The 23,995-nt window shown below is 40.9% G+C and overlaps 1 protein-coding gene across 6 annotated transcripts in view; it reads left to right on the top strand.

Moving 5' to 3' along the window:
• Positions 1 to 23,995, top strand: part of LOC307196299 (protein FAM228B) — a 50,807-nt gene that overhangs the window by 19,591 nt on the left and 7,221 nt on the right. For 3 of the 6 annotated variants that reach the window (XR_013831103.1, XR_013831104.1, XR_013831105.1), the window contains exons 6-10: positions 391 to 478; positions 573 to 729; positions 9,468 to 9,575; positions 18,219 to 18,287; positions 21,978 to 22,056. Coding sequence is in view for 3 of the 6 variants with exons in the window: in XM_079941160.1 (XP_079797286.1) it covers positions 391 to 478; positions 573 to 729; positions 9,468 to 9,575; positions 18,219 to 18,258 (393 nt within the window). In the remaining 3 variants the exon portion in view is untranslated. Of the gene's footprint in view, positions 1 to 390; positions 479 to 572; positions 730 to 9,467; positions 9,576 to 15,103; positions 15,845 to 18,218; positions 18,288 to 19,839; positions 19,914 to 21,977; positions 23,226 to 23,995 lie in introns of those variants that run through there. The other 3 variants (XM_079941160.1, XM_079941161.1, XM_079941162.1) reach the window with 3 other exon arrangements.

Raw genomic sequence — 23,995 nt, 5'->3', positions numbered from 1 at the left:
AGTTCAAGATGGACCAATGGATTTTAATGTAGCAGAGTTTGAATAATTCATTGATATGGTTTCAGATTCTACATCATAACTGACCTTTAAGAAGCTGCCACTTGTTGAGTTTGGGTATAGTATTGATATCTAAAAAGAAATCCACAGTGATCTGAAAAGGCTATTAAAACAAGAGCTAACCATGCTTCTTTGGCTGAAGGGCCTTGTTAGGAGATGTATTGGAGTGCTGCCATCTCTTTGTAATGTGTTAAATATATATAATAATTAGATTGCTGTTAGTTTGTAGATGCTGTAATCTTGGTTATTCTGGCATAAGAGCTTGGCATGGATGCTTAGAATAGACTGAAAAAGAGCTGGAACCCAGTCCTCAAAGAAGTGTTTTTCTTGTAGGTTACCATCCCACCATTTCGTGACCCTTTGAAAAAGGCACAATATGACAAAGACAATGGAAAAAGAATTCTTCTTCAGTGTGAGACTGGTACTTAGTTTCTAATTGTTACGTGGTTTCATAACCCAAGAGCAATGGGAGTTGCATTTAAGGATGCTAATTTAGGTTGCTCATCTTCCTACAGGCAGAATATTTACAATGAAAGAATTTAAAGAGGTTGAGAAGGCCAAACTGCATTCCAGATTTCCAGGAATTTCTAATTCAAGGCACTTTATGACTCCAAATGAGTGGCTTAAACTGCCTACAAACTACATAGAGAGTGAATTTTGTAAAAGGAGCAGGTAATGGTTAGTTTGATAGAAATTATGGAACCTCTTCGAATTTGAAAACTGTTTCTTGAGACAATGATATATATTTTGTCATAATTATGATTTTTAAAAACTATTTCATTTTTCAATGAGAAGTCTACTGTAATTCTTGTCTTTGTTCCTCTGTATGTGATGTTTCTTTTTTCTTGGGTACTTTCAAGATTTTCTCTTTGTCTTTGGTTTTCATTAGCTAGTCTATGATGTGTGTAGGTGTTTTTTCCCCTTTCTTTTTGTTTGATCCTACTTAGGGTTCACTGAGATTCTTATATCTGTGGTTTGATGTCTTTCATTATTTGGGGGGAAATTCTAGGCTGTTATCACTTCAGATATTTCTTATGCCTCATTCTTCCTGTGTGGTTTTTAAAAAAATTTATTGGAGTATAGTTGATTTAAAATGTTGTGTTAGGGCTTCCCTGGTGGCGCAGTGGTTGAGAGTCCGCCTGCCGTTGCAGGGGACATGGGTTCGTGCCCTGGTCCGGGAAGATCCCACATGCCACAGAGCAGCTGGGCCCATGAGCCATGGCCGCTGAGCCTGCACGTCCGGAGCCTGTGCTCCGCAACGGGAGAGGCCACAGCAGTGAGAGGCCCGCGTACCGCAAAAAAAAAAAAAAAAAGTTAGTTTCTACTGTGTAGCAAAGTGAATCAGTTATACATATATATATATCCACTCTTCTTTTAGATTCTTTACTCATATAGGTTATTACAGAGTATTGAGAAGAGTTCCCTGTGCTATACAGTAGGTTCTTATTAGTTATCTATTTTATATATAGTAGTGTGTATATGTCAATCCCAGTCTCCCAGTTTATCTCTCCCCCGTGTTTTTTTTAACTTAAGTATAGTTGATGTACAATATTATATAAGTTTTTCAGATGCACAGTGCAGTGATTCACAATTTTTAAAAGTTACACTCCATTTATAGTTATTATAAAATATTGGCTATACAAAAATATCCTTACAGCTTATTTATTTTATACATAGTAGTTTTTACCTCTTACTCCCCTACTCCTAACTTGCCCCTTCCCCTTTCCTCTCCCCACTGGTAACCACTAGTTTGTTCTCTGTATCTGTGAGTCTGTTCTTTTTGTTGTTGTTGTTATAGTTACTAGTTTGATTTATTTTTTAATTAAGTTATTTATTTTTGGCTGTGTTGGGTCAGGTCTTCGTTGCTGCATGCAGGCTTTCTCTAGTTGCGGCGAGTGGGGGCTACTCTTCGTTGCGGTGCTTGGGCTTCTCATTGTAGTGGCTTCTCTTGTTGCAGGGCACAGGCTCTAGGTGCACGGGCTTCAGTAGTTGTGGCACGTGGGCTCAGTAGTTGTGGCTCGTGGGCTCTAGAGTACAGGCTCCATAGTTGTGGCGCATGGGCTTAGTTGCTCCGCAGCATGTGGGATCTTCTTGGACCAGGGCCTGAACCTGTGTCCCCTGCATTGGCAGGCGGATTCTTAACCACTGCGCCACCAAGGAAGCCCCTGTTTTAGTTTTTAGATTCCACCTGTAAGTGATATCATACCATATTTGTCTTTCTTTGTCTGACTTATTTCACTAAGCATAATACCCTCCAGATCCATGCATGTTGTTGCAAATGGCAAATTTTCATTCTTTTTTCAAGGCTGAGTAGTATTCCATTGTGTGTGTTTTGTGTGTGTGTGTGTGTGTGTGTGTGTGTGTGTGTGTGTGTATCACATCTTCTTTACTCATTGATCTGTTGATGGACACTTAGGTTGACTGTATATTTTGGCTATTGTAAATACTGCTGCTGTGAACATTGGGATGCTTTTGTTTTTTTCGGATACCCAGGAGTGGAAATGCTAGGTCATATGGTAGTTCTATTTTTAGTTCTATTCTTCTTTTTTTTTTTTCCTTTCTGAGGCTCCAGTTCTATGTATGTTAGACCACTTGATATTGTCTCTTAGTTCTTAGATACTCTGTTTTTATTTATTTATGTATTTTTTCTTCTTGTATTTCAGTTGGACAGTTTCTACCCACCTATCTTTAAGTTCACTGAGTCTCTCCTCAGCTGTGTCCCATCTATTGATCACCATCAAATGAACCTTTCCTCAGCTTTGTCTTACATACTGAAGAGATGATCAGAGGAATTCTCCATTTCAGATGTGATGATTTTTATTTCTAGTATTTCCATTTGATTTTTTTCACATAGGTTTAATTTTTCCTAAAATCCTCCATCTGCTCATTCATATTATTCATCTTTCCACTAGACTCTTTAACATATTAATCATAGTTATTTTAAGTTCCTCATTTGAGAGTTCCAGCTCAGGTTCATTCTGAATCTGGTTCTGTTGACTGCTTTATCTCTTGACAGTGGGATACTTTGTCTTGCTTTTTTTTGGCATGTCTTGTAAGTTTTAATTGAATGCTAGGCATTAGAGGTAGAATAGTACAGAGTGAATATTTATGTCTAGAAATGAATATGCTTTTTCTTCTGTCAGGCATTAGCGTGGAGAATTGGGCTTACCTAGTCCGAAATTGAGCAGGGTTTAGGTATTATTATTGCTATTGTTACTTGCAATGCATCACAGACTTCAGATGCCTCTAGTGGTGGGCTTTTGTTACCTTGTGCTTAGGGTAGGGGCTGGGGTACCTGAGGGGTTTTCTCAGGTGTTCCTGTGCCCTCCTCAGTTTTTGGCTATCCCTGCAAGGCTGCATCACAGAGGTGGAGGGAGTGAGGTGTCTCCATGGTCTTGCTTCATCCCAGAAGTATTCTTTTTTTTTTAAATTTATTTTAATTAATTAATTTATTTTTGGCTGTGTTGGGTCTTTGTTGCTGCGCGCGGGCCTTCTCTAGTTGGCAGCAAGTGGGGGCTACTCGTTGTCGTGATGCATGGGCTTCTCGTTACGGTGGCTTCTCTTGTTGCGGAGCATGGTCTCTAGAGTACAGGCTCAGTGGTTGTGGCGCACGGGCTTAGTTGCTCCGCGGCATGTGGGATCTTCCCAGACCAGGGCTCGAACCTGCGTCCCCTGCATTGGCAGGTGGCATTCTTAACCACTGCACCACCAGGGGAGACCCCGCCAGAAGTATTCTGCTGTTGCTTGTTGGTAGGCTCAAAGAGGGAGGTAAAGGAATGTTCTCTGTTTTCTTTATCCTAGCCTCAGTTTTAGGCAAGCCCTATATACTTGAGCCTCAGGAGTAGGGTTTTCTTAGAGTTCCTTTCTCTTCTCCCTGTAGCACCCAAACACTATCTTATGTCTGTGGTTGTTCTTGGATGGTAGTTTCCTGCCCCTCTTCCAATAGTAGCATACCTCTGCTGGGTTTAAGTATAGGATTCTGGGCACAGGCAATTTCTTGCACCTCCTCCTGGGACAGAGGGTTTTTACTCCTATCCCTATCTTAGTAACAATAGAGCCTTAAGTCTGTCCTGGATATAAGAGGATTTCTCATCCCTCTTCCAGAGGTAGATAGAGTTTGCTTTTACTCCTCTCCCAAAAGCCCTAGATCTTTGCTTATCACCCTGGGGGAAAAAGAGTTTGCTTCCCTTACGCCAGCAGCTTAATGCTTTGCTTTGTAAGGGGGAAGGATCCAGGAAAGTGGGAAGGGCACTTGTTTACCTAGCACTGTCAATCTCTTCCTGCATATCTTTGCCACTGATGGGGGTTTTCTCTGGTTTTCTGCTCTGTGCCCAGTCTTTCTTGTTAGCACCTGGTGCAGGCCCATGGAAAAGAGCTTGCTCATGAGTGTAAACACTTCTTGTATGAGGTCTCCCCAGCTATTCCAAAATGACATGCTAGCCCACACTTGGCCTTTAAGCATTCATTAAAGTTTTAGCTGATATCTTTTGTTTTTAATTATTAGGCTTTATTTTTAAGAGCAGTTTTAAGTTTATCAAAAATTTAAGCAGAAAGAGAATTTCTGTATATTCTGTCCTCCCCATTCCCCACTTTAGTTTCCTCTATTAACATCTTGCATTAGTGTGGTACATCTGTTACATTTTGTGAACCAGTGTTGATTCATCCTTAAATGGAAACAGAACTCTAATAATTTTCTTATTTTTAAAAAAATTTGCTATAAATGGCACTGTAAATGTTACATAAACCAGAAATAAACCTTAAGACAGAATTCTGAAAGAATGGGCTTTCTACTTTTTTTCATTGTCTTTGAGAATCATAAGCCTAACTCTAGTAATTAGGTAGGGTCTACCCAAACCAGGAATCTGTTCATGACAGATTTAACTCAGGTTGTATGTGAAGGTGATGATATTGAGAATATTGATTTTATAGTGAGCTAATAATGGGCACATGGTAGGTTCCAATTGCAGTATTTATTTTCCTCCTCAGGAAGGTTCTGGAGATGACTAATATGGTAAGGAAAATGTTTTCTTTGGATGATTTTCTGGATTTTTCTCTGTGTATCACATTGCTCCACTCTCGTGGAGGCTAGTATGTTTGGGGAAGACTGGCTTATCTGAGCCCTTGTACTAAATATTAGTCTTTGTATATATCATATGTAAATATCTTATATATTAATACTTTTAATATCTCTTTCATAGTTTCCATCACCTTTGGTAATTTCTTTGGATATATTTTCCAGTTTACTATTCTTTTTTTACTGTGTTGAATATTAAAATGTTAATTTCTGAAATTTTCTCCCCTTACCCACCCCATATGCTTCTTCATTCCTGATAGGCTCTTCTTGTTTTCTAGTCTTGGTGATTGGATAATTTATTTCTTTAAACATTTTATATATTGCCATTCTACATTCTATATTTGATCATTCCAAATTCTGTATTTTGGGGGGATGCTAATAAATCTTTTGTTTTTCTCTGCTGATTCTCATTTATAATGGTTTGCTTTCTCGTATGCTTAGTGAATTTTATTTGTGAGTTCAATTTATCTTTGGGTGTACTATTGGCCTAAATTGGGGAAACTTTTCTATCTACACAGATGATTTGCTTCTGTTTCTGCCTCTGCCAGTAGCTGGGATGCCATCAACCTGGGCCTAACCAGCTCCCTTCAAATGTCTAGGCTCAGTGTGGCAGTCTCAAGTGTAGTGTCCCCACCTTACAGCTGGCATAGACAGGGCTCAGTATTCTGTTAGCTCTGTTATTGGCATCTGCCCTCAGGGATTATTATCTGTTATTCCACCTGCCCTTGCTGCCCACCATTATGGCCGTAAGTTCCCACACCTCTAGCGTCTACTACATTTGTGTGTGTGTTTTTTTCTTAAAGACCCCCTCCTTCTCTTGTAAGACTAGTGACACCTCAAAGGGTACATTCTATCCAGGGTCTAGTTGTTTGAAGTAAATGGATTCCCTGAAAGCAGTGAATTTCAAATTGTGAATTTCAAAATATACAGTAACAGCTTGTAAAGACACCAAGGTGTACATAGGCATGGATAGTCTTAAGGGTCTCAACTTCCAGATTCTGAAGTCTATATGTACTCTTTCCAAAAGTTGATCTGCCTGAGAACAAGCCTGCATTCATATGACTTCTTATCCCACTTTTTAAAAGAGAGGCATATCTTTCAACCTGGTTATAAAAAATTTTAAGGTACCAAATAAAGGGACAAATAAAAATACTGGCTTTTGAGAGACTTCCTTTAATGATGAAGCAAGAAAACTTAACCAACAGGTCTTTCTGTATTTCCCTGTCATATATATTTTATTTTACTTTAATTAACTGATTAATTGATTGATTTAAAGGCATGCTACAGAATCAGGGTACTTGGTCTGTGTAGGGTTGCTTTGAATTTGGAGTAGCTAAAGCTGTATAATTTAGTGATGCTTCTTTTATTTTATTTAATTTATTTTTAAATTTTATATATATATATATTTATTTTTGGCTGCGTTGGGTCTTCATTGCTGCGTGCAGGCTTTCTCTAGTTGCTCAGTAGTTGTGACGCACGGCTTAGTTGCTCTACAGCATGTGGGATCTTCCCAGACCAGGGCTCGAACCCGTGTCCCCTGCATCGTCAGGCAGATTCTTAACCACTGCACCACCAGGGAAGTCCTGATGCTTCTTTTAAATATAGCTGGAATGTTTTCTGGTACTGTCAGAATTTCAAAATATAATAGCTATAATCCTCTGATAACAGTTTTTTGTGATTGTTTTCAGATTTAGTGTGCTTTATTTAATATGGTGGTTAAAATATATTTTATCACATAGTATCCTAAAATTTTCATTGCTTGTAAGGCCAATACTCATTTTATCTTAATGAATATTTGATATTTTAAAAAATCTATTAAGATACAAACTTATTTAAACTTGCAATGAAAAATTATAGGTGTCACCTTTAAAATGTTCAAGGGGTTATGTGGTTTTTCAAAACTCTTTTAAGGAGCATATAAACAAAACTGCTTGAAGATCACTGCCTCAGAGCTGCTAGTCAGCCATTACTATATACAGTATATTTTTTGTTCATATATATACATATATATATATATATATATATCTTTACATGTACTGTAATTACCTTGAGGATAGTAATTGAGTGGCATAAAGTGCTTGTTTCATGGACTAATGAAGTAATGAGCAGGGAGAGGGGGAGGCCAAAGACCCTGCTATATAAATCTAGGTCACTGGAAGATTGGAGGTGCTATCAGCAGAAGATGGAACATAGGAGGAGCAGATTCAGAAATGCAATTGATGAGTTCAGTTTTGTTCATACTGAGTTTTATATACTGGTAGTCCTTTCAAGTAAAGATGTATTACAGGTTGTTGGAAAAGTGAGGCAACAGCTCAAGAGAGAAGGGGATTTGAGGTTGGAGAACTAAATTAAAGAGTTGTTCACTTTGGAAATGAGAGTAAAAGCATAAGAATGGATTAGATAGGCTGAGGAGAGAATACTGGGAAAAAGAAAAATACTGAGATGAAAGGTTGTGCTATAAAGTTTAGGAGGTGGGAAGAAGAAAAGGAGACAGAAGAAGCAGTCTGTGATTTGCCACAGATATCAGGAGAGGAAAGGGTGACAAGAAGGATCAGGCACTGTGCCAAATACAGAGAACTGAGAGGAAGCCATTGGATTCCTTGACTAAGGACATTCCTGTCCCTACTTTTGGTTTGCTCTGAGCAGGAAAGGTAGTTGAGAAGTCTAATCCGATAATACTCTTCTAATCCAACCTTTTCATTATTGTTTGGTACCCTTAGTATTTACTCTCATCTCAAGGTTCTGCCCCAGGATAGCTTTGCCTAAGAATGTTCCTGCAGACAAATGGGCCACTGCATTAGTCCTTCTCAGATATATTAACACAGGAAACCCTTTTTTCCCTCTTGTTAGTAGTGCTTTATACCCTAATCTAAATGTTTGCCATACCGATTTCTTTTACTCAAAACATATTTCAAAATCCACATTCTCTAGGAATATTCATTCTGACTAAATCAGGATCAGACTGATCCTTTCCATTAATTCTTTTTTTTTTTTTTTTTTTTTTTGCGGTACGCGGGCCTCTCACTGTTGTGGCCTCTCCCGTTGCAGAGCCTCAGCGGCCATGGCTCACGGGCCTAGCTGCTCCGCAGCATGTGGGATCTTCCCGGACCGGGGCATGAACCCGTGTCCCCTGCATCGGCAGGCGGGCTCTCAACCACTGCGCCACCAGGGAAGCCCTCCATTAATTCTTTGTGTGGCTATTTGCATGCTAGGTGTACTGGGTGTGTTAGTTACGATAATGGCTCTTGGTTTCAGACAACTGAAGCCACCCCAGAAAAGGATTCATTTATTGAGGACTTAACACTGCTCATGAAATCATTAGGAGGTCTTAAGAAACAGGGCTGAATTTCAGAAATAACTCCCAAAATCACAGTGTAGAATTGGCTGGCCAAGGGATGTGTTGTTTCTACTATGATCAGGAAACTGCTGAATCAGGAAGCTGCTGCTCCAGTGGTTGGCTTAGAACCCCACCAGGTCTGCTGTAATCTGTGCCAACAAAATGGATGCTCCTCACAGGGCCAGTATCACCCTTCCAACCAACTCTTTTTTTAAGATTTATTTATTATTTATTTATTTAATTAATTTATTTTTGGCTACGTTGGGTCTTAGTTGCAGCACACAGGACCTTTCCTTGCGGCGCACCAGCTCTTCGTTGTGGTGCGTGGGCTTCTCTCTAGCTGTGGCCTGTGGGTTTTCTCTTCTCTAGTTGTGGCACGCTGGCTCCAGGGCGTGTGGGCTCTGTAGTTGTGGCGCGCGTTTTCCAGAGCGCGTGGGCTCTAGATGAGGTGCGCCAGCTCAGTAGTTGTAGCGTGTGGGCTTAGTTGCCCAGCAGCATGTGGGATCTTAGTTTCGTGAGCGGGGATCGAACTCGCGTCCCCTGAGTTGTAAGGTGGATTCTTTACCACTGGACTACCAGGGAAGTCCCCCAACCATCTCTTGACTGGGGCAAGACTAGAGGGGTCTAAGGCACCTGCCTGCCACCTTATGGCAAAGGAGACTGGGAAATGGGTTGTTTGGATTCTTTCTTAGGAAAAGCATTTTACGTTTATGCTTGTAAATGACAATCTCTGGAGCTTCTTTTTACATTTAGAGTATAAGCTGTAGGATATAGGGAATACTTTAAACTTTGCCTAGCTGATTCTAGGGTCTCAGTAAATAGTAAACCAGTCTCTATCATAGTTTCAGCAATTCTGAAACACCCAAGAATGCACACCAGTTTGAAGTAATGATATTTTGGACAATATACGTAGCAGTCAATGTATAACAATGATTTCTGTATAAATGCAAGCTAATATTGTTTTCAGGACATCCTCTCACACCTGTTATCTTATTAAAGGTTAAAAGTAAAAGTGAATTTTAACGAAAGTAGTTTTGACTTGAAACCCTCTGCAAAAACTCCTCATCTTCTGGAATCCCAGGAAGAAGAAAAAGCAGTTGTTTACAAGTAAGCCTATTATTCCATAGCTTTGTTCTTCTTTCATTTAACATGCTTGGCTGTGTTTTCATCCCCTGCCATCATTTTAAGTTGCTGGGGTTGGTGCCAAGGAATACACCAGACTCTTGTGGCTGGACATCAGGCATTTCCCACCACTGGGAAAGGAGGCAACTTTCCTCAGCTTTTTCTGGTTTTAAAGAACAAACAGCTGACACATTCAGAAATAACAAGCATAGACATAGAAAAAAGTTGTTAACAACTCATACTAAAGTTAAAGGTTAGGAGGTTTTTAATTGAATTGGAGCAGTAAAAATGGAATTTTGGACTAGTTCTGGTGGGTAGTAGCTGTTACAATATTGTACCCAGAGTGAAGAGAGGTTATAAGCAGAAAAGTGGTACATACTACTGTGTGTGTAACATGGCGAATCATCTCAATTTACTAGTTAATGGAATTAAAAGTAAGAGATTTCTCTACATAGTTACATAACTGGTTAAGTATCTGATTAAAAGTAATGAGATCCATCAGACATTGTTTTCTTGGGTTTTTTTTACTTCTTTTTTTTTGAATTTTATTTTGTTTTATACAGCAGGTTCTTATTAGTTATCTATTTTATACATATTAGTGTATATATGTCAATCCCAATCTCCCAATTCATCCCCCCCCCCACGCACACACTTTCCCCCCTTGGTGTCCATATGTTTGTTCTCTACATCTGTGTCTCAATTTCTGCCTTGCAAACCGGTTCATCTGTACCATTTTTCTAGATTCCACATATATGTGTTAATATTCGATATTTGTTTTTCTCTTTCTGACTTCACTCTGTATGACAGACTCTAGGTCCATCCACGTCTCTACAAATGACACAATTTTGTTCCTTTTTATGGCGGAGTAATATTCCATTGTATATATGTACCACATCTTCTTTATCCATTCATCTGTCAGTGGGCAGTTAGGTTGATTCCATGACCTGGCTATTATAAATAGTATTTCAGTGAACATTGGGGTGCATATGTCCTTTTGAATTATGGTTTTCTCTGGGTGTATGCCCCTCAGACACTGTTGAAGGGAATGTAAAATGGTGCAGCAACTTTGGAAAACAGTTTGTCAGTTTCTCAAAAAGTTAAACATTAAATTACCAAGTGACCAGCAATTTAACTCCTAGGTTTCTATCCAGGAGAAATGGAAATATATGGCCACATAAAGGCTTGTGTATGAGTGGGTGTACATGGCACCATTATTCATAATAGCCCAAAAGTGGAAACCACCCAGATGTTCATAAAGTGGTGAATGGATAAACAAAATGTGGTGCATCCATACATGGAATATTATTTGGAAATTAAGAGGAAAAGAAGTACTTACACTTGCTATACAACACGGATGAACTTCAAAACTATTATACTCAGTGAAAGAATACAATCACAATTTTTATTCTATTTATATTTAAGTGTAATGTTCAGCAAAAGCAAATCTATAGAGACAGGAAGTTGATTATTGGTTGCCTGGGGCTGGAGTTGGGAATGGAGAGTGACTGTAAGTGAGCATGAGGTTTTGGACTGATAGAAATGTTCTAAAACTAGATCATGGTGGTGGTTACACAACTCTGGAGATACACTAAAAATCATTGATTTGTGCATTTAAAATGGGTGAATTTTATGGTGCATAAATTATATCGTAGTAAAACTTGATAATAATAAAAAAAAGAACCTAGCAAGGCAGAAGATAAGTGAGCTTACATGATGTTTAGGAGGTTGGCTTACAGTTAGTTCTCTGTTCCTAAAAAGCTCGAAAGTAAGCTGCAGTAGTTTCCCTTTCCTCATTCTGAATAAACTCAGAATTTGTTGAATAAATACAACGTGGCAGAAGCCAGAGGGCTCTTAGAGATGCTTGATTCTGACATGTCCCGCAGAGAGAACAACTGGTTGCCTCATGAGGGTCTTTTTAGTGATTTAAAGTAGAAACAGATAACTGTTAGAGATGGTGCTCGCCATTGTGGACTTCTCAGTGTTTTTGAGGTGTGGTTTAACACTTTGCTGCTTTTTTGAATGGGAGCTGAAGTTGAGGGATAATAGGAAGTATTGAAATTAAGCCCTATTCACTTGGTAGCTGAAATCCTTAAAAGATGGAATGCTTTAGCATCACTCTTTTCTGTTAGGCTCCAAAAGAGTAATAAGTTCCTCTGCAATCTGTAACTGCCATGGTCTCATACATATTTGTATGAGTCAGGTTTTAGGATAATAAACATCTTAATCCTATTTAATTTTTATATATTGTATAAAAGGAGAGGTTTTGTCCTTTAATGTCTTTTATAGCAGAGTGTGACTCAGATATGAAGGAGAATATTGCATTGTTGGAGTACCTAGGGGCTTAAACTAGAGGCTTAAATTCATGAGCTCCCCCTGGAGGAAGGAGGAAGATTATATTTTCTTCCATGAATTAGGGAAGCATACCAATTACAGCATCGAGGTGGAAGAGGCATGTTTGTCTTTGGTAGAGTTAGACCTTCCCAGGGAAGCCACAGTGGACACTTCTGTGACGGGCTCATATATGCCAGAGAACCCTCACTCAGCTATTTGATTAAGCAGCAATGAAATTTCAGATGAAAATATTACTAGAGCAAGGTAATGCTATTTATTTGGGTTTATTTTTCATAAAAATGTGTAAATTCATATAGAACTCATCAGCTTCAAATTTAAATAAAATATTAAATGCTACAATTGAGTTGATAGGAGAATTTTTTCCTTTCTGGTTCCTCCCTCTGGAAACACAGGGTCATCCTTTCTGGAAAAAGAACCTCTATGTTATCAGGAAGGATAGAATCCAAGTCCCAAAGAGGCCAACTCTAAAGGGCACTTTTCTTCCTTGAACTTTCTTGAGCTAGGAGGCAGACAGGGATGAGGACCAGGATGCGGTGAGAGCCGGTGTAGTTCCATCTTGTAATACACAAGGCAGCAATTGCTGATACCAAAATCTGAGCTGCTGGGAACAACTTCTCTGTATGGCAGTCTTCCCGGAAGACAGGAAGCAGTGGGCCACCCTCCCTACCCTCTCCCCCTGCCAAAAGGGAGTGAGTAGAAGAAACTGAGGCAGGTTTCCTTGGTTCAGAGGGAATGAAGAGAGTTGCCCCTGGCAGCTGCACAATAGAGGTGTCCTCTAGAAGGTGGACTGTAGGATTTCCCTAGCTCCCTCTCCTGATTTTGCCCTTCTTCCATCCCTCCACCATCTCTACCATCTCTCTACCACATTTACCAGTTACCACACTCAAGCCAGGCCCCAAATTTTGTTCCCCTTAATTTAGCCAAGAAAGGCAAAAATTTTCAAAAGGACCATATACTGAGTTATTAAGTAAAGTTTAAAAAGTAAAAGTCCCCAAATGTAAAATGTATAGGAATGTAGTTGTTCACAGATTTCTCATCCTAAGGTGACTTTGGTTAAACTTGGTGCCATTTGACTTGTCTAGGCTAGCCTACTGCTTCCCGGTCTAGGGGCCACTTCCCTTCAGTTCTCTTCTCTACACCCTGTGTCCCGAGTCTCTGGAGTGTAGCTTCTGTTAGGAGTGGATTTGAAGGAGAAGTCACAGCCTATCCTCCCCATCTCCCAGTTAGAAATCAATAGGGAAATGATTTGTTTGTCTGAGTCTACAGTCAATCTATCATACTTCTTTTCTGACTCTGTTTCCCCACTCCTAAAGGATAAGGGGGCTACTTTTTTTTAACTCACGGTAAATGTATTAAGATTTAATTTTGTGGTTTCACTCCTTTTACTGTCATGTTTTAGTATCCTCCCATGTGCTTGCTTGCTTTCTTCCTCAAATTTTAACAAGAACCTTCTCTGAACCAGGCAGTGTTTGAAAGGCTGGAGACTAGAGGTAAACAAGACAGATAAATCTCTGATCTCAAGGAGCTCACATTTTGATGGGAGACAGACAATAAACAGGCAAATATATATCACTTGAGCTAGTAATTGCAATGAGGAAATAAAACAGGAAGTTGCTGGAGAACTACCCAACCAAACAGGTTTAAATGGACAGTGAGGAAAAACAATACAATAAGTTGCTTTGTAATCATACCCTACACACCCTTCTTATGTACTGTACTGGTTATGGGTCTCTTGATATAACCAGCCCCAAACAGGATTATTCTTTTTTTTTTGGCTACACCACATGGCATGTGGGATCTTAGTTCCCCTACCAGGGATTGAATCCGTGGCCCCTGAAGTGGAAGCACGGAGTCTTAACCACTGGACCACCAGGGAAGTCCCAAGGATTAGTCTTAATTTTGCACTCTGCCCCTCTTCCTGCCAAATTTCTCTTAGTTCAGTGAATAGGACTATAATCCAAAAAGGACCCCTAGGATAAAAGTCTAGGAGTCATTTTTTATTTCTTGCTTTCACTCAGTTCGCATGTCTTATAGGTAATGAGCTCTGTTAGCTCGTTCACTTCTCAATTCTTCACTACTACCACTGGTTCAAGCCTCTGTGATCTTACCTGGCCTATTGCATTAGCCTCCTAACTCATTTTCCTGCTTCTGCTCTCGCCCCTGTATAATCAGTTCCCCATGCAGCACCATATTCTTTTAAAAGTGTTAATTAGATCAGAATTCTCCCCTACTCAAAACCTTCTAATGGCCTCCCCTCACACTTTGAATTTTATTCTAACTCCTTATCATGGCCTCTAACCTCCTGTACGATTGGGCACCTGCCTCCTCCCCACCTGTATCACCTGCCTTTCTTTCCACGCTCACTATGTTCCTTTTCTTGTTGTGTGAACGCGTCAACCTCACCCCCATCTCAGGCTTTTGCCTCTACCAGCCCATCTGCCTGGAACACTCCTTCCACAGATCTCTCCATGTCTCATTTTCTCAGGTCACTCAGACTTCTGCACAAACATCATCTCTCCAGAGAAGCCTTCTCTGACTTCTCTACTTAAAATACTCTACCTCATCCATTCCTCCACCCTCCCACCTCCTTTACCTGTGGAGAGGTAGGATCCACGACTTGAGGTCAGGACAATCCATCATTACAAGAGGAAGGAAGGCAGAGGGCATAGCCATAGATGAAACCAGCTTGGTGAATTTTGTGAAGGAAGATTGTTTACTTCTGTTTAATTTGTTTCCTCACATAAGTCAGAAGGTCATCCATCAGCTGATAGTGAAGGCGGACAGAGATTCAGAGGTTTGAAAAGAGAAGGGAACCTAGTATTTTATAAATCACAATAATCCTAGTGTAAATTAGCACTCCAGGCATATTGACATCAGAAAGCAGGACCATAGGGGTCCCTCAAATCATATCACACATCAGTGCTCTACCCCACCTATAATAGGGTTGGCTCTGTCCCGGAAGCTCCTTGTTTCTGAATCCAGATAGAGTGAGGAGAGGCTGAGTCAGGAGCTTTAGGTGGGGACCCTGCCTCCAAGTCACTTAGCGCCAACAGGAGGGCTAGGTTTCAGGGAGATCAGCTCAGCTAAAGCAGAGGAATTCTTTCTGCTCTTGTAAGCCCCTCATCCCTGTATCAATTACACTTTTCTGTCATTTTCAAAAGATTTTAGCAACCAAGGAGCACACACCCTGAGCCTTGGCTGGTAAAAGAGGACACAAAAGAAGGCTGCTTCAAAGGAAGCCATCTGCCAGCAGGAATCATTCAGGATGAGGAGCAAGAAAGGCGCTCAAGAATTGTTCTGTGTCTAAGAAGAGCATCTGCAATAAACTTCATCTTTGAGTCCAGTGTCTGTATGATCATTAAGAAATGACAGTACTGTATATTGACAGTTACTGCAAATGTATTTCCCCAGGAGTTAAGAAATGTTGCCTGAAAGATACAATAAAAATACTAATAGCTACCTTACTTAGCACCCATCTCAGTTCACTTGCTCTTTCCCTAAATTGTCAGGCACCCTTAAAATCCACACCCACATATTCTCCCCAGGTTTCTCCAGCAGTCTTTAGAAAATTTAAAAATTCATTTTGATTACCCACGTGCTGATTCTGAGTCTGCAAAGTTATAAAAATTCATTTTGATTACCCCTCTGGCTCATGTTGAGTTTGACTCCTAGTCACAGAAGACTTAGGACCTGGAGCATAGGAGGAGAGACTTTTGTTTTCCTTAGGCAAAAGGGGCACTAAAAATCAATCCTCGCTTCTTCTTGTTGCCCTGGATCATACAGATAAATGGTAAGTTCTCTTTAGGATTAATTTACATGACCTAAATTTATATATATGTATATTTTAAACTAAAACCTGGGGTGGTGTCGTATTGGACGGTTGAAGGCCTGGCGGACGTCGCACGGAGAGGCCGGGGTGGCGGCGAGCCCGAGCGGTGGCGGGGGGTGGTGGTGGTGGGGGCGGCTCCTTCCTTTCTGCGCCCCCTGTGGAGAGAGGTGTAGGGGGCTTGCGGGAAGAGGGGCTGGGGTCTAAGCGTAGTGCTTTAATTTGTTTTTAGAGGAGCTCCCCTTCCCCTCCCAGAACAGTGAGTCGCCGTGCCACCGGCCCCAGAGCGCCCCGAGCGCAGAGCCCGAGGTGGGGAGCAGAAGGCAGCCCAGGCCTGTGACCACCCACGGTGGCCCCTCGGCGGTGTGGCCCAGGGGGGCCCAGCCCCGGGCAGACCCTGAGGCGTTGCCTGATTGGGTCCTTAAGGCCACGGGTCGGGGAGCCTAATCACCCCCTTTTTGAAACAGGTTTAGGGGACCCGAGGATTTATTTTTTGTTTATTTTACTTACCGAGTCTATTAAGTGGCAGAGCAAGGATACACTGCTTTCTGAATTTGAAAGACCTCACTTTTTCAACTGTAATCACCTATCTCCTCAATTTACTCTTCCTTCCTTCGGGGATTCTGTTATTTATGGCTGCCACGAAAATGTCCAACTATGATAAACATTTTGGGCCAGAACAATTAAAGTGGCCAGAACCCGAGTCAGTTGCTTTGATGGAGGTAAAATAATGTGGCATTTGGGGGCCGCCTTTGGGTGGTGGGACATAAATCCCTTGAAATTAGGATCTGTTGTGTCTAATCACAGTTGTTTTCCCCAGAACTAGAACAGCGCCTGGCATAAACTTGGCTCTCAAAGAATTCGCCGAATGGGAATGGCCAGGGATCGCATTTGGCCCAGGGTGGTTGTAGTGTTTCCCGTGGTCACCGCAGCATCAGGACAGCAACAGGGCGGGCTGTGGGTAAACAGCAGTCCCTGAGCTGCCCTGCGGGAGAGGCGGTGAAAGCCAGGTCTGGGCTTGCCAGTGAATTCTTGATACTCCAGGGTCTGGTAAAGCAATGATTTTCTCATAAAGTTTCATTATTTTATAGAGAGAAGCTCTAGGATATTTCTTCTGTTTTACCCCTTTTACTGTGGTGGTAGTAAGAGTGGCGAGAGAGTGTGTGTGTGTGCGTGTGCGTGTGTGCGCGCGCACAATCACTAAGAAGGAGCTATCAAAAACTATTTCCTTAAACGAAGAAAAAGTGGTTCAAAAATCTGACATACACCCAATAGTGTGTATAACATTTGCTAATAATGTTAATAGGATGGCTAAAAAAATGTGATTTCTCAAGATGATTGTCGGTGTATGTTTCTACTTCAGATAAATTGATTTATTCTAAATTTGTGTTGTATTAGGGGAAAACATTTAATTGTTTTACATGATTTTTCAATTTCCGTCTTAAAATAAGTGTAAGAAGGCTTTATTTTAAAGCAAGAGTCTGTTTACATTATCAAGAGGGTTGTATTTTGGAGACGACCCTAGTTAGCTGTCTGAATATCATTTTAGATTTCATGTGAAGCTGTTAAATATACCGGTAAAAATACAACTGTCCGTTTTGAGATTTCTCTTATTCACAGATTTGGTATTTGAGTTTGAGGTTTAGTTTATTTTGATGCACTCGTTGTGGCAGAACTGAAAGATGAGCCAGAGATTGAATAACATAGTTTTAAGAACCTGTATCACTTTACACTAGATAATTCTATTAGGTAACAGAATTTCTCTTCCAGATGCTGAATTTTTATTGCCTTTCCACTTGTCCTTACTTAGTTCTGTAAGAGTAAAAGCTGGAAGATCAGTTCATAGTGATCCAAATGAAAAGCCCTAAAGTAAGGATTTAAGTGCATCAGCTTTACCCAAGCTCATAATGGAAACAGCAAGTCCCTAGATGTAAGACCATCTTGGTCCTCAGCCAGGAGTTCCCAGCTAATTGGCTCTGGACCCGTTGAACTAAATCAAACTTCTGTAGTTTTGACTTATAAATAGGTTTTAACTTATAAAGAGACCTAGCAGAAGTCAGGAAACTTCAAGGGCTTTTAAAACACACCTACAGACTGCCTATAAAGAGGCTTCATTTTATAGAGGATCCCTTTAATTAGTAAGCTTTCTTGGTACTTTAAAAATAATGGTGTGATGTAAGGGATTTGATTCAAAATAATCTGGGTGGGGGGCAGGGGAGTGAGTAGGGATTTGGATGAAATAAGATCGACTCTGAGTTGATCATTGTTGAACCTGGGTGATGGGTTCGTGGAGAATTGTGTTTGAAAATTTCCATAATAAAAAGTTACAAAATATGTTTTGAGGTACAGATGTTAGATTTACACTCAAACTATTGGTAAAATACACTGTATTTTGTCACTGGTTTGTTTCTTCAGGATCTAAATGCTAATATTTAATTCTGTAATTTTAGGCATTGGCTAGAGAAGACATTGATGAAGCTGTATACGTGATATTATTTAGAGAAAATTATGTTGCAAAGGTAAGAGTTGGCTACAGAGAGTGGATTCCAAGTGTGTTCTAGGTAAGCAAGAGTGATACAGAGCAGTGTGGCCAAGAGGATGTTACCATGTCAGAGAGATTCATTTTTCTGGGAGAACGAACCTCCTCTGAATCACCCATTCATACTACATAGATCTGAGATTGTGCCATCTCCTTGCAGAATCACTAGGAGGTTGGGAGTCCCAGATCTATCCTTAAGGGATCTGAGAGATTGTTCTAACTGCTCCCCGTCTTTGTCCTGTTACTGAATAGAAATTCTTTCCTAAAATCTACCCCTCTCTCATATGTTCCTACATCACAGTGGGAATATGTAAAGCCACAAGAGATGAATTAGTATTTAAGGATAATGACCAATCAGTACTGATCGTCACTATGGAATTAATAAATTTAAGGACGTTTTCATCTCAATGAGAGGGATTGAAATTTGGTGTATAATACGTTAACATTTGTACTGTGGCTTATAATTTATAAAGGAAGTTTATATATATTCTCATTTGAGCATCAAAAGAGGTAGGTGGGTTTACCCTCCTTTATAAAAGAGAGAGAGGTGCTGATGCAAGTCTAGGCTCTTTTTCTTCTACCACTTTTATCACAGTCTTTACTGATAATGAAGGCTGGAGACATGGAATGGTGACCAGGGAATGCTTTGAATTCTTAAAAAGAAGCAGGAGTTTTCTGAGTTAGGAGTGGTTTGGATGTGGTTTAATCTGGAGGCACAGTTGTGGTGTCGAACTGTTCATGGGTTCTTTCTGCTCTGTGCTCTCAGGTTCTCTTTCTGAAATTTATACTGTTCTTCAAATATCTTATTCTATGACTTTGCAGCCTGAATGTGCTGAGAGCTGAGGAGTGGGAACAAGTGTTCTCCGCCCCCCCCCCCCGCCCCGCTTATTCAAATGAAAATAAATGGAAAACTTCTTTTTTAAAAAATAAATTTATTTATTTAATTTATTTTTTTGGCTGAGCTGGGTCTCTGTTGCTGCACGCGGGCTTTCTCTAGTTGTGGCGAGCGGGGCCTACTCTTCATCGCGGCGCGTGGGCTTCTCATTGCGGCGGCTTCTCTTGTTGCTGAGCACGGGCTCTGGGCACGTGGACTTGAGTAGTTGTGGCACACGGGCTCAGTAGTTGTGGCATGTGGGCTCAGCAGTTGTGGCTCACGGGCCCAGTTGCTCCGCGGCATGTGGGATCCTCCCAGACCAGGGCTTGAACCCGTATCCCCTGCATCGGCAGGCGGACTCTAAACCACTGCACCACAGGGAAGCCCAAAATTCAGTTTTTTTTTTTTTTTTTTTTTGCGATACGTGGGCCTCTCACAGTTGTGGTCTCTCCCGTTGCGGAGCACCAGGCTCCGGACGCGCAGGCTCAGCAGCCATGGCTCACGGGCGCAGCCGCTCCGCGGCATGTGGGATCTTCCTGGACCGGGGCACAGACCCACGTCCCCTGCATCGACAGGCGGACTCTCAACCACTGCGCCACCAGGGAAGCCTGGAAAACTTCTTAATAATTTGTTTTCCTTGTTTGTATTACTTCCTTAGATATTGGATACGTATTTTCAGCATCTGGATGTTTTTAAGGAAAGAAGAAAAGAGTTGTTACATAAAAAATGGACTGAAAATGTTGCAAAGCCTCTTCAGAGAATTATGGAAAAAGTAATTTCATATAAAGGGTTGGAAAAAACAAGAGAATTCTGAATATTTTTTAAAGCACACAAATAAAACGGTATGAGAATTTTTTTTTTTTTTTGGCAGCTTTAGAATCACTGGAGCATGGGGTTTTTATTTTTATTTATTTTATTTATTTTGGCCATGCCACAAGACATGTAGTATGTGGGATCTTAGTTTCCCAGCTAGGGCTGGAACCCGTGCCCCCTGCAGTGGAAGCACGGAGTCTTCACCACTGGACCACCAGGGAAATCCCATGAGAGTTTTTTTTTTTTAATGAAGCATTATTTGAAAAGTTGGGTCAGCATTTTTATTTATGCAAAGAGTCTCAAATTTATTTTTGTATTTAAGATGAATTCATGGAACTGTGATACAACCTACTGCATTTTTAAACCTGAAATTCCAGGTAGAGGGAATAGAAGTGTTGATTTGGAACTAGATTTATCAGGAATGCTTTTAGGTAAATGTTAATAGAATAACAGTGGCTTAAACCATAAGAACATTTATTGGTTAATAAGAAATAGAGGGATAGGTGGTCTCATGGTGGGTTCTGGCGGCATAACAATGTCATTAATGTCAGGTTTTTTCCTGTTGTTCTATTCTGCTATCCTGAATATTTTCAGTTTCTGCCCGTCACCCTCACATTTGAAAGCACATTTGGTTGCTTACAGCTCCAGGTATTAGGTCTGTGTTCAAGGCAGGAAGAAAGGGTGAGAAATGATGCCAGGGGGTCCTTTTCTTACACCTCATCTCATCCTTTGTGATCAGGAAGCAAAAAGAGTCCCCAGAAGCTCCTAGCAGATTTCCCCTCAGGTCTCATTGGCCATAACTGGGTCACATGCCAAGTCCTAGCTAAAAGCAGAGCCAGGAAAGAGTGTGTGCCTTTCCAATCTCTCTAATAGGTTGTGGGCAAAGGAGAAGCGGTTTCCATGGCTGTTGAGTTAGTCAACCATGAGGTGAAGGGATCACCAGTTTATACCCTCTGTTATTCAGTTTGGTTTTACAAAACAAGAACAAAATTTTGGCTTCTTCTATGGAAGAGTTTTCTATTTTAACTTTGAGATCAGGACCCTCTTTTGACATTAAGGCCCACCTAAATTTCCAGGTATTTAGCAGAGATCTAGAGTAGTTTGACTGGAATGTTAGAGTATTTAGGTATATTTACTGAGCAAAATTTCTGGACGTGTATGTTAACTACTTCTTCCTAAATGCCCTAAGAGACAGAGCTCAAGGTTGAATCCAGGTCACTTTGAAACCAAAGTGCAACGTCTTACAAGTATGCCCAGAAATGTGATCACACAAGTGTAGGATGGGGAAGCCATGCCTTAGAAAAGCCATGTGTTGAAGTCTAAGTGATTTAAAATGACAGTAAATTCAGTGTGAGTCAGCCGTGTGAGCTGGCTTCCAAGAAACCATCTGAGTTCTTAGGCTGTATTGAGAGGCGGTGCTTCGAGTGGGAAGCATCAGGCCCAACCTGTCCACCTGGGGATAGTCACCAGTTACAGAACCTTTAGAAGAGGGTGGAGCTGGGCAACACTTCACAGGAGGAAAAGTGGAAAGAAATACAGCATATTTAGCCCAAGGCAGAGACGATACAAGAGGAAATGAAACCTTTAAGTACATATTGTAAAAGGCTGACATGTGGATGAAGAGTAGTTGTGTTTTGTGTTGCTTCACGGGGAGAACTGGCAGTGACAAGGCAGACTTCAGCTCTGTCTTAAGGACAAGCTTTCTGGTGGTTAGAATGACCAAGAATGGAGCAGAAGGTTCTCAAACAAGGCTAGTGGATGACATGAGACTAAAGCTGGATGATTACTTCTCCCAGAAGGTGGTGGACTCTCACTGCAATCTCAGTTACTTCTGAGATTTCTTCCAACCCTTTGAATCTATGATTTTATATAAGAAATGGAATAAAGTATTTGGCTTTTTTGAATCTTGCAAAAACAAGAAATATACTAAAGCACGTTTAAATGTAATGCTTTGCTCTTAAGTGTACTTATTTTTTTTTAAAGGAAATTATATTTGGAGACTTATGATCCTGAAGTATACGATCCTTTTTATATGAGAAAAAAGGACTCAAATTATGGAAAGGTAAGTAAGTTTCTTACGTTTACCTATTTATTCTTAGAAGCTCTGGGGTTGGGGAAAACCTGGTCACTTTAGAAGTCTCATAGTTATTCTGCATTCATTAAAAAAACATTCACAAAAGCATTTTCTCTGAGTTTTAGATTAGGAACCCAAAGTAATTTCGACTGCTTGGGAATTGACATTGTGAAAAAGGCACTTGCATGTGTGTGATAATTCGTCCATTCATTCATTCATCCACCCACTCACATTCAGCAAACTCGAAGCCCAGGAGGTAGGGGAAGATAAGTGGACAGTGAGTGTGATGAGAGTGTCACAGAACCAGCGCCGGGAGAGCTCCTTTCTAGGGGAGGTGAAAGGAGGGATGCAAGAAAGGCTGCCCAGGGAGCCAGTAGTTGAACTTGTAATGAGTCTTCACATTTTAAACCAACAATATAGGCTTTAAAATTTTGAGATGTAGGTTTCAGGTTTTTTACTCCTGTGTAACAAAAGTGACCATCTGATAATACTATTCATTAAAAAAACGTGTGTGGCTCTGAAGAGAAAAGTGGTTTCTTTTGCTTCTCCCGAAAACCAAGGCAAATCATGGTTGTGAAGATAGGAAGGTTCTTTTGGCTCTGGGGGACTCACGGTATTGTGTTGGGCAGTCATTATGCTGTCTCCTCATTCAGTGGATGTTGTCCTTGCAAATTTGCAAGGGTCAAGGTCAAGTGTGTGGGGAAGTAAACAAGGGGAAATAGTCCCTCTGTCTAAAGCCTATACTTAGGATGGGGGAGGAGAAAATCACCTTCCTCCACGACCTCTGTAGCTGGTCCCTGACCCTCAGCACACTGATGTTCTCCTGCCCCGCGGTTCTCATGGGCCCTTAGAGACCAGTGGTCAGCCCCCAAAGGGGCGCTCTTCCTCCCAAGCCGGCTTAGGGCTCTGCCTTGTGCTCCTAAAGCACCCGAGCTGACGCCTCTCATGACAAGGTGGTCGTTGTCTATGACTTGTCTGTTCTAGACTGAGAGATCCCCAAGGACAGGACCTTGCTGGGTTGCAGCACGCAGTCGCATTAGCAGATATTTGTTGACTGATGCAGTGATACTGTAGAACTCTGAACAGGAGTATGTGTCTTCTCTTTGGGTGGCCCTTGCTCCATTCAGCCACTTAAGGCTCAGTGAAATATCCTAGTGTGAGGCAGGTGGCATTTACGCTTCCCTTGCTCTGTATGACATTATTCCTGGGTCCTTATTCTCAGCCGAGTTGGTATAGAGTAAGGCCACACTCGAATGCTTCAGACAGATTTAAAATGCTTAATACAAACTGTACTTGCGTCCTCAAAGAGTCATGTTCTCGCAGGTTACGGTCCCACCGTTCTGTGATCCTCTGTTTAGAAGACAGCAAGAGTTGGATGAAGAGCGGAGGGCTATTTTTCAGTATAAGATGGGTACTTGTGATCATGGGGCTTTGTCTTTAGAGACTTCAATTGTCAAGTGATTTCCTACCCCAAGAGTGACTGGAGTTGACTTTAAGAGTGTTGATTTAGATTTTTATCTTCCTGTAGGAAAACGATGTACCTTAAAAGAATTTTAAAGAACTAGAGAAGGCCAGGCAGTATGCCAGATTGCCCCAGCTGACTTTCAGTCTCCACAGAGTGGTTCCAAGAGAGCAGCCCACAGCTTCTGCAAGGCCTGTGGGAAGCAAAACTCGTAGCAAATGCAGGAAAGGTCTTTTTGCTGTGTCTGTAGTTTTGCCTTTTACAGAATGTCGTATAGTTGGACTCACACAGTATGTAGCCATTTCAAGACTTTACTTTCATTCTTTTTTTTTTATTTTTTTATTACTTTTTTTAAATTTTTATTTATTTTTATTTTTATTTTTTTTATTTTTTTTTTACTTTCATTCTTAAAGGCTGTTCTCACAGGATTAAGAATGTTAGGTTGGCAGATATTTTCTTTCAACA

This window comes from Stenella coeruleoalba, assembly GCF_951394435.1.
Source record: "Stenella coeruleoalba genome assembly, chromosome: 13".
In the NCBI taxonomy this organism is placed as follows: domain Eukaryota; kingdom Metazoa; phylum Chordata; class Mammalia; order Artiodactyla; family Delphinidae; genus Stenella; species Stenella coeruleoalba.
The sequence above is the reverse complement of the archived record's forward strand: the minus strand, read 5'-3'. Positions and strand labels throughout refer to the sequence as shown.